General features: G+C 31.2%; 1 protein-coding gene across 2 annotated transcripts in view; it reads left to right on the top strand.

Moving 5' to 3' along the window:
* The first annotated feature begins 255 nt into the window (after positions 1-255).
* LOC127704695 (uncharacterized) overlaps positions 256-11953 on the top strand; it is a 32245-nt gene continuing 20547 nt past the window's right edge. Inside the window, exons 1-3 of one of the 2 annotated variants that reach the window (XM_052208832.1) lie at positions 256-646; positions 2519-2611; positions 2986-3072. In XM_052208832.1, the coding sequence (XP_052064792.1) occupies positions 2521-2611; positions 2986-3072 (178 nt within the window). In that variant the 5' untranslated portion in view covers positions 256-646; positions 2519-2520. Of the gene's footprint in view, positions 647-2515; positions 2612-2985; positions 3073-11953 lie in introns of both variants that reach the window. The other variant, XM_052208831.1, reaches the window with a different exon arrangement.

Genomic DNA, 11953 nt, shown 5'->3' with positions numbered 1-11953 from the left:
TCAAATCGGAAAGTCCCTTATCAAATGGCAAAATCAAAAGCTCAAACACATCAAACGAATGTAAAACAACTGTCATATTCCTGACTTGGTACAGGCATTTTCTGATGTAGAAAATGGTGGATTAATGATATTTTTTATTTTCAAATTATTGATACTGACTGAGGACTTGCCCAGTTAATTCTTATTCATGACAAATAAAGTGCGTTAGCGAGAATCGACAATTGGCGATAATTACTCTCTGAAAAGTCAAGTGACATATTTCATTTAATACTGTGGGTTTTAATCTATTTTGCATTATTTGGTGTCTTTTTAGCAGAATCGTCCCCAGTCAATGATTATGTTTACTCTGTAGTCGGTGACATTGCTTTGCTTAATTGTAAAATTACCCTTGGAAGTAATATTATAGCTTTACAATGGCTTCGATTAAATCCAAGTAAAAACGTCACTGAGAGTACATATACAGACGGAAGTATTGTTAATGAGGAAATACCACACCATTACAGAATAAGTACAATAAGTTCTCTAAATGGTACAACATATGACCTACAAATCGTTAATGTGACGGAGACTGACGCAGGGGAATACCGATGTGTCAGTGTAACTGGAACCGAGACGCAACAATATGATGTTCGACTTATTGTTCAAGGTACTAAATATACTATTTGATGTTCGACTTACTGTTAATCGTAACATATTAATAAAAGAACGTTCCAAAGCTTTAACATTTGTCATTCGAAACATTTCCAGTTCGAGTAATAGTATACGTTAAGCGGTTGATAAGATCACATTGATTGGCATATCTTACTTGACATTTTCGTTATGACATCTGTAAAAGTCTTAATATATATCAGTATTTAGAATATGTTTAATAAGTTTATGAAAGTATTGTATACCAAAAAATGTAATCATTTTATTTTTCAGTAAACTTTATTTGTTTAAGTCAGGACAAAGCACAAAAACACAAATATATATATATATATAAAGAAACAAAAATTTGATCAGACTATTTACGCTGTCGTTTATATATCTTCATGGTAAGAGAATTTTAAAAATATAGTGTCATTTTGGTAGGGACAATACTATTAGTGAAATAAAGTATAGCCGTGTGAGTAAATTCATGTATACATGTTTATACATTTATAGAAGTTATATAAAAGAAGTGAATCGGTTTATTGGTTAAACATAAAAATTAAAAAATATATGGCCGATTATCACATTTTCCTTTTAAAATTAGCAATGACATTAACTGTAATCCCGTCCTAATCCTTTATTTTGTATAATAATCAGTGGTATTATCTTAAAATTCAAGGATTTGCTTTCCTGCCTGTACGAGATATTACATTTTCCTCACACGATATGACAATTTATCTTACCTCCTATACATTTCTAGGAATATGATTGGTTAAAAGCAACCGCGTGGAGACCGTGTACATATTTCATATTAGGTTAGTAGGCGGGGCTTATTTCTATACACGGTTAGTAGTGGTGTTACGTCCCTTTATTAACACAAAACGATGGTCAGGAAAAATCTGAAAGGTTTCAACAGACGAAGAAATTGATGATGAACGATTGACATAAATTCATAAAACGCATTTAAAGCTAACAAATTGATATTGTTGCCATTTATTCTTGTATAGACAAATAGAAGTAGGTTCTTAACTCAATCACTCTGATAGGCCACTAGTCTAAATACCACATGTTAAGATAGTCGGTAAGATAAATTCGTTACACAGTGTGCTAGTGTAACTAATAATACTTTGGAGAATCTAAGAAGGTTTAAGGTAATATAATGACGACTTGACACCATTGGATGTATGTATCACAGATAAATTTGATATATAAAATATATTTTCAAATTGTGTGTCGTTCATTTCGTTCAAGTTATTAGTCATCCTGTTGGTATCTGCACTGTGCAGTTTGTATGATCTAGATAGGAATTCGGTGATATCTCATGCGCATGTGGAACTCCGCCTCATAGGTAGTCCCTGTACCAAGTCAGACTATCTTGATAATGTGTTTATCTTTGTTGTTTGTGTGCCTGTTTTATCAAATAAGTCGAGTATTGATACTGTTTTTCGATCTTTACTTCACAATATAAAAAAATGGGATTGAAAATTAAAAAGAATATCTGAAATTCATGCAGAAAATATGCAATGTTAATTTTTTTTTTAAATATATTTAACTATACCATAGAAAAATCAAAGTTCAAAATACTGAATAAAGCCCAAAAAGATGAATTCAGTGGTATTGTTTTAAAACCTACTAACTGCAGTAGAGCAAACTTCGAATTCCCTGAACATTTGATAACTTACTTTAATAAAAAAAAAATATCAAAAAGAAAAATATATAAAAAATGACACACCTGCTGAAGACCGCGATATGTGTATGCATATTTCAAGTAAAAATTATGCTATGAATCTGTTGAAAACCCATTTATGATTAGGCACCTAATTGATTGACATGACAGTATGTCGCGCATCATTATAATAATAAAACAATATTGTTTTTCTTTCAGAAGAGATGGCACCGAGTACCACTGCGGTTTATAAAGTTGAAAACAATACAAAAACCACACACCATTTGGAAACAGAGAATAAAGACCAATCTTTTGGTATGTAAAAAGTGTTATTCGCTAATTTTTAGACATTTAGTTTTATATATAAGCTTATATATAATGTCTCTTGTGGAGAGTTGCATACCACATCTTCTTTTTTATATTTACACGAAAAGACACAAACTGGCGTGAATAAAAGTTATGTACATGTTCTATATAAATTTATACACATGAATATGTGCAAATGAAACACATGCTTACATTAGACCACTGGACAAAAAACTTTACGTCAAATAATTAATCGCTTAAACCAAATATTTCATTATTTTAATAATTGAATCATTATGCTTCTTTTTATAAACTTATCACTTGTATATGAATCATAAAAAAAAATTGAGTTTATTAATATCTTTTCATATTTTTCCCCTTAGATATAACAACTTTATCCACCGATTTGTACAAGAATACAACTGATAAAAATGTCACAAAATTGAATGAGCAGGCCAAATCTGACACAGGTGAGTATCAATCGAGTATGTTAATAAGGGGAATAATGTCTCGTACATCTTATTGATGCAAACAGTGTCGAAAGTAGTGCTAAAATAGTTTATAGCTGCTCTGAATTTGAATGGGACCAATTTTTCAACCATCGCATTGTTCATACGTTTCTCAATTCACAAAGAAGTACCCAAGGCGAGGCAGAACATTGAAATATTGTGTTCCAACGTGGTACTCATCAACTTATAGCCTGGGATCATGGCTCACTGCTCCGACGCGAAGAGAGGTTTGGCCAGGTTGTTATGCTAATCAGTGGCGGATCCAGAGGGGGGCGTAGAGGGCGTACGCCCCCTTTGCTTGCACTTTTTTTTTAATTTTTTTGTAAAATGATTAATCAGACTAGACTTCGTGAACTTTGCCATTTCCGCGTATTTGATTTTTATGCGGCAATTCTTTACTTATAAAGATATGTTTCGCTCGTATTTACTGTAATATATTATTGATTATGTCAAAATCATGTGATTCGCTACGGTGGAGTTGACCAGTGCTTCGAAAAAACGTCACTCAGTCATTTTGAAATTCAAATCACAGTAACACATTGCTTAGGCTGAGGATGACAAGCATGACACCTTCAAAGCGACAAAGGATTGAGCAAGAACGTATTTATTGACTTCTATTTCACAATTCTACCGAACAGAAAGTAATACTCTATTACACTTTCATGAAAAAAAAATTCCACAGCAATATTATTTACCTACGAAAACATGTTTAACCCAACACTCCCCAGCCTATTAATAACATAGCTGAATAATGATCCCCAGTCAATTAGCTCTAGATAGATTTAAAGTCTAAGGTACGGACCATTTGATTTGAGGGGGCAGTCTGAGATGTTTGAGAGCATGAAAAAAATCTGACCCTGATTTTTGCCTTAAACAAAAATTCTGGCCGTATCTGGATTGAAAACAATAATCTTGTCCACTTTTTTTGCTATTAGAAACAAATATTTCCAACAGAATTATTTAGCATTAAATGAACATGATGAATAAAAAAACGGGCGTAGTTTTTTTGGGGCAGGGGGGTTTGCATGTAAATCCCATATCTGACCGGAATGTCTGTTTCGTCGAACTGATAAAATGAATACTTTTTCAAGGCCCGACTGCAACCTGCCTGCTGGGTGTGGCCTTTATGTCTCCATTTGTCGACCGTCATTCATATATTCGTTGTCATTTCAGATTCATTCGTAGCCTTTGGTTGATTCGAAACCCCTCACTTCCCTTGTTGGGTGAAACATTTCAACCAAACATTTGGATAAAAATTGCTTGTTTGTCTTTCTTAACTCGTGTCGGTCGTATTGTAAATTTCATTGAATAGCCCGGCGTATATCTTGTTTACAACAAGAAATCCGTGACGTTATGCTAACTAAACATACAACAAACGAGAATTTTCCATGTCAATTTTTTACTGACAAGTCCCACATCAAATATATTAGAACATAGCTTTGGATCCATCCAATCATTGGGCAATTAATGGGGAGAATACGGCATCAAAAATGTCCAACCCTTACACTTTAACTATAAAATATACATGCCTTACGTCAGGAACCGTTAAAAAAGTGCATTTTACACTTATTTTATGTTTTTTAGCCAAAAAGATTTTCGCCTCGCTACGCTACGAAGTTTACATACTTCGCTCCCCCTTTCCAAAATCCTGGATCCGGCCCTGTTAATCAAATTAGTACGCAGGAAATTTTAAAGATATGCTACTTGCTAAGTGGTCACGTTTTGGTGGCAAAGTTTGAAATTCAATTATTTTCCTATTTGGTAATGAATCGATAGCTAGAAAAATGTTATTGGTATTGTAAAGTAAATAATGTAAAATACAATGAGTATTATGGTCACCATGGCAATACTGGGAAAATTCGTTTTGATTTTTTAACATTTTCAAAATTCGCCTATTTAACATTAGATAGATAGATACATTTTATTTCCAATAGAGGACCCATTATGGGCATAGTCAGTACAGTGATTTTTATATTAAACAATTGCAATATAGACAATACACAAGAAAAAAAACCAACTGAAAAAAATGAAATATAAATTGAGTTAATAATACATGTATTCATGTAAACCATTATGTTTAGTGTTTATTGACCATGCACCAGAAGCAGCATCACATCCATTATAAAAATAGCTTTTTGAGTTAAGTCCCTCCTCGTGGCTGATGCATATGAACAAATAGTATTGTTGTTCATATGCAGGAGTCACCAAGGGCAGGTGCTTAAAGGACACTCCAGCCAATACACAGAAATATGAATATCAAAACACTTTACAACACAAGCATAAACTAATTTGGTCTCTTGTGAAGAGTTGTCTCATTGGCAATCATACCACATCTTCTTTTTTATAATACCCAAAAAAGGATTACTATATTATAGTCCTCCTCGTGGCTAATGCACATACAGTTGGGTGCAGACCAAGCATTACATGTAAACGGGCGGAATAAGTTAACGCGGCGTTTACTCGCGTGCACTTCAAGTAAACGCCGCGTTAACTGTGCGTTAACTCAGAAATTTCAGTAGACATAAAAAGTAAACGGGCGTTTACTTTCGCCTGGGAACAGTATATCTAACATATATATATATATGTTCCTGCTTTCGCGTTTACCTTCGCGTTAACGCAAAATCGGCGCGTCTTCTAATTTTGTAAAGAGTAAACGGGCGTTTACTTTCGCGTTTACTTCCGCGTTAACGTGAAAAAGGCCCGTCTTCTAATTTCGTCAAAAGTAAACGCACGTTTACTGTTTGTAGTAAACGCGCGTTAACGCAAATTGTCATCGTATCCTGGATACACTGACCTTAAATATCAAATGATAAAGTACATCAAAATTAAATGACCAACTGTTCATTTTCGATAGACATTAACAGTTAATTAATAATGTAATAACACCTCTTAAATTAATTGAAAATTGATCATAGTAAATTTCTTTTTTCTGCAGAAACAAACAGTTCAAGCATGTCCTTCTTTTATTAAAATAATTAAATCATCACCAAAATCCAGCATTATTCACATCTCACACTGTCCGACTCAGGATGACTCGTTTAACAAAATTAATTGACCTCATTAACCAAAAATGATCATATCTGCACTTCATCAAGTAAATATATATAGCCGCTCAGTAATTCAGTTATATTTTTAGGTCAGGAGGGACTGTATAATACAAATGACAGCAATATTGGAAAACAATGACTAAAAAATTTGGTTCGCATCAATTTATAGTGCCAGCATGTCCTGTTTTTATTCAAAATATTGAATCATAAACAAATGTCAGTAGTTTTCATACCTCAGACTGACTCGTATAACAAAATTATTTTTCCGCATCAACCAAAACTGACCTAATTTGCTCTTTTTTATGTAAATCTTATAGTCGCATACTAAATCAGTAATATTTTTATATCAGTATAGATTGTATAATACAAATGACAGCAATATTGGAAAACAATAACTTTAAAATTTGGTTCGCATCAATTTATAGTGCCAGCATGTCCTCTTTTTATTCAAAATATCTAATCATCAACAAATATCAGTAGTTTTTATACCTCAGACTGACTTGTATAACAAAATTATTTGTCTGCATCTACCAAAACTGACCATATTTGCACTTTATCAAGTCAATCTATATAGCTGCACAGTGATTCAGTTATATTTTTTGGTCAGGAGGGACTGTATAATACAAATTACAGAAATATTGGACCACAATGACTAAAACATTTAATTCACATCAATTTATAGTGCCAGCATGTCCTCTTTTTATTCAAAATATCTAATCGTGAACAAATATCAGTAGTTTTTATATCTCAGACTGACTCGTATAACAAAATTATTTGTCTGCATCAACCAAAACTGACCTAATTTGCTCTTTTTTATGTAAATCTTATAATCGCATAGTAAATCAGTTATATTTTTAGGTAAGGATGGATTGTATAAAACAAATGATAGCAATATTGGACCACAATGACTACAAAATTTTGTTCGCATCAATTGAGAGTGCCAAAATGTCCTGTTTTTATTCAAAATATTGAATCGTAAACAAATATCAGTAGTTTTCATACCTCAGACTGACTCGTATAACAAAATTACTTGTCCGCATCAACCAAAACTGACCTAATTTGCTCTTTTTTATGTAAATCTTATAGTTGCATAGTAAATCAGTTATATTTTTAGGTAAGGATGGATTGTATAAAACAAATGATAGCAATATTGGACCACAATGACTACAAAATTTTGTTCGCATCAATTGAGAGTGCCAAAATGTCCTCTTTTTTTTCAAAATATTGAATCGTAAACAAATATCAGTAGTTTTCATACCTCAGACTGACTCGTATATCAAAATTACTTGTCTGCATCAACCAAAACTGACCTAATTTGCTCTTTTTTCTATAAATCTTATAGTTGTATAGTAAATCAGTTATATTTTTATGCAAGGATGGATTGTACAAAACAAATGATAGCAATATTGGACCACAATGACTAAAAAATTTTGTTCGCATGAATTAAGAAAGCCAAAATGTCCTCTTTTTATTCAAAATATCTAATCATAAACAAATATCAGTAGTTTTCATACCTCAGACTGACTCGTATAACAAAATTACTTGTCCGCGTCAACTAAAACTGACTTAATTTGCTCTTTTTTATGTAAATCTGATAGTTGCATAGTAAATCAGTTATATTTTTATGTAAGGATAGATTGTATTAAACAAATGATAGCAATATTGGACCACAATGACTAAAAATTTGGTTCACATCAATTTATGGTGCCAGCATGTCCTCTTTTTATTCAAAATATCTAATCGTAAACAAATATCAGTAGTTTTTATACCTCAGACTGACTCGTATAACAAAATTATTTGTCTGCATCAACCAAAACTGACCTAATTTGCCCTTTTTTATGTAAATTTATAATTGCATAGTAAATCAGTTATATTTTTAGGTAAGGACGGATTGTATAAAACAAATGATAGCAATACTGGACCACAATGACTACAAAATTTTGTTCGCATGAATTGAGAAAGCCAAAATGTCCTGTTTTTATACAAAAATATTGAATCGTAAACAAATATCAGTAGTTTTCATACCTCAGACTGACTATTAAAACAAAATTACTTGTCCGCATCAACCAAAACTGACCTAATTTGCTTTCTTTTATGTAAATCTTATAGTTGCATAGTAAATCAGTTATATTTTTATGTAAGGATGGATTGTATAAAACAAATGATAGCAATATTGGACCACAATGACTACAAAACTTTGTTCGCATGAATTGAGAAAGCCAAAATGTCCTGTTTTTATTCAAAATATTGAATCGTAAACAAATATCAGTAGTTTTCATACCTCAGACTGACTCGTATAACAAAATTACTTGTCTGCATCAACCAAAACTGACCTAATTTGCTCTTTTTTCTATAAATCTTATAGTTGTATAGTAAATCAGTTATATTTTTATGCAAGGATGGATTGTACAAAACAAATGATAGCAATATTGGACCACAATGACTACAAAATTTTGTTCGCATCAATTGAGAGTGCCAAAATGTCCTCTTTTTATTCAAAATATCTAATCGTAAACAAATATCAGTAGTTTTTATACCTCAGACTGACTCTTATAACAAAATTATTTGTCTGCATCAACCAAAACTGACCTAATTTGCTCTTATTTATATAAATCTTATAGTTGCATAGTAAATCAGTTATATTTGTATGTAAGGATGGATTGTATTAAACAAATGATAGCAATATTGGACCACAATGACTAAAAATTTGGTTCGCATCAATTTATGATGCCAGCATGTCCTCTTTTTATTCAAAATATCTAATCGTGAACAAATATCAGTAGTTTTTATACCTCAGACTGACTCGTATAACAAAATTATTTGTCTGCATCAACCAAAACTGACCTAATTTGCTCTTTTTTATGTAAATTTATAATCGCATAGTAAATCAGTTATATTTTTAGGTAAGGATGGATTGTATAAAACAAATGATAGCAATACTGGACCACAATGACTACAAAATTTTGTTCGCATGAATTGAGAAAGCCAAAATGTCCTGTTTTTATTAAAAAATATTGAATCGTAAACAAATATCAGTAGTTTGCATACCTCAGACTGACTATTAAAACAAAATTACTTGTCCGCATCAACCAAAACTGACCTAATTTGCTCTTTTTTATGTAAATCTTATAGTTGCATAGTAAATCAGTTATATTTTTATGTAAGGATGGATTGTATAAAACAAATGATAGCAATATTGGACCACAATGACTACAAAACTTTGTTCGCATGAATTGAGAAAGCCAAAATGTCCTGTTTTTATTCAAAATATTGAATCGTAAACAAATATCAGTAGTTTTCATACCTCAGACTGACTATTAAAACAAAATTACTTGTCCGCATCAACCAAAACTGACCTAATTTGCTCTTTTTTATATAAATCTTATAGTTGCATAGTAAAACAGTTATATTTTTAGGTAAGGATGGATTGTATAAAACAAATGATAGCAATATTGGACCACAATGACTACAAAATTTTGTTCGCATCAATTGAGAGTGCCAAAATGTCCTCTTTTTTTTCAAAATATTGAATCGTAAACAAATATCAGTAGTTTTCATACCTCAGACTGACTCGTATAACAAAATTACTTGTCTGCATCAACCAAAACTGACCTAATTTGCTCTTTTTTCTATAAATCTTATAGTTGTATAGTAAATCAGTTATATTTTTATGCAAGGATGGATTGTACAAAACAAATGATAGCAATATTGGACCACAATGACTACAAAATTTTGTTCGCATGAATTAAGAAAGCCAAAATGTCCTCTTTTTATTCAAAACATCTAATCGTAAACAAATATCAGTAGTTTTTATACCTCAGACTGACTCTTATAACAAAATTATTTGTCTGCATCAACCAAAACTGACCTAATTTGCTCTTTTTTATATGAATCTTATAGTTGCATAGTAAATCAGTTATATTTGTATGTAAGGATGGATTGTATAAAACAAATCATAGCAATATTGGATCACGATGACTACAAAATTTTGTTCACATCAATTGAGAAAGCCAAAATGTCCTCTTTTTATTCAAAATATTGAATCATAATCAAATATCAGTAGTTTTCATACCTCATACTGACTCGTATAACAAAATTTTTTTTCTGCATCAACCAAAACTGACCTAATTTGCTCTTTTTTATGTAAATCTTATAGTCGCATACTAAATCAGTAATATTTTTATATCAGTATGGATTGTATGATACAAATGACAGCAATATTGGAAAACAATAACTAAAAAATTTGCTTCGCATCAATTTATAGTGCTAGCATGTCCTCTTTTTATTCAAAATATCTAATCGTAAACAAATATCAGTAGTTTTTATACCTCAGACTGACTCTTATAACAAAATTATTTGTCTGCATCAACCAAAACTGACCATATTTGCACTTTATCAAGTCCATCTATATAGCTGTACAGTAATTCAGTTATATTTTTAGGTCATGAGGGATTGTATAATACATATCACAGAAATATTGGACCACAATGACTAAAAAATTTGTTTCGCATCAATTTATAGTGCCAGCATGTCCTCTTTTTATTCAAAATATCTAATCGTAAACAAATATCAGTAGTTTTTATACCTCAGACTGACTTGTACAACAAAATTATTTGTCTGCATCTACCAAAACTGACCATATTTGCACTTTATCAAGTCAATCTATATAGCTGCACAGTAATTCAGTTATATTTTTAGGTCATGAGGGACTGTATAAAACAAATTACAGCAATACTGGACCACAATGACTACAAAACTTTGTTGGCATGAATTGAGAAAGCCAAAATGTCCTGTTTTTATACAAAATATTGAATCATGAACAAATATCAGTAGTTTTCATACCTCAGACTGACTCATAAAACAAAATTACTTGTCCGCATCAACCAAAACTGACCTAATTTGCTTTCTTTTATGTAAATCTTATAGTTGCATAGTAAATCAGTTATATTTTTATGTAAGGATGGATTGTTTAAAACAAATGATAGCAATATTGGACCACAATGACTAAAAAATTTTGTTCGCATCAATTGAAAGTGCCAAAATGTCTTCTTTTTATTAAAAATATCTAATCGTAAACAAATATCAGTAGTTTTTATACCTCAGACTGACTCTTATAACAAAATTATTTGTCTGCATCAACCAAAACTGATCTAATTTGCTCTTTTTTATATAAATCTTATAGTTGCATAGTAAATCAGTTATATTTGTATGTAAGGATGGATTGTATAAAACAAATGATAGCAATATTGGATCACGATGACTACAAAATTTTGTTCGCATCAATTGAGAAAGCCAAAATGTCCTCTTTTTATTCAAAATATTGAATCATAATCAAATATCAGTCGTTTTCATACCTCAGACTGACTCGTATAACAAAATTATTTTTCTGCATCAACCAAAACTGACCTAATTTGCCCTTTTTTTTATGTAAATCTTATAGTCGCATACTAAATCAGTAATATTTTTATATCAGTATGGATTGTATGATACAAATGACAGCAATATTGGAAAACAATAACTAAAAAATTTGGTTCGCATCAATTTATAGTGCTAGCATGTCCTCTTTTTATTCAAAATATCTAATCGTAAACAAATATCAGTAGTTTTTATACCTCAGACTGACTCTTATAACAAAATTATTTGTCTGCATCAACCAAAACTGACCATATTTGCACTTTATCAAGTCCATCTATATAGCTGTACAGTAATTCAGTTATATTTTTAGGTCAGGAGGGACTGTATAATACATATCACAGAAATATTGGACCACAATGACTAAAAAATTTGTTTTGCAT

This window comes from Mytilus californianus, unplaced genomic scaffold (assembly GCF_021869535.1).
Source record: "Mytilus californianus isolate M0D057914Y unplaced genomic scaffold, xbMytCali1.0.p SCAF_6, whole genome shotgun sequence".
In the NCBI taxonomy this organism is placed as follows: Eukaryota; Metazoa; Mollusca; class Bivalvia; order Mytilida; family Mytilidae; genus Mytilus; species Mytilus californianus.
This window is presented reverse-complemented; position numbering and strand designations above follow the sequence as displayed.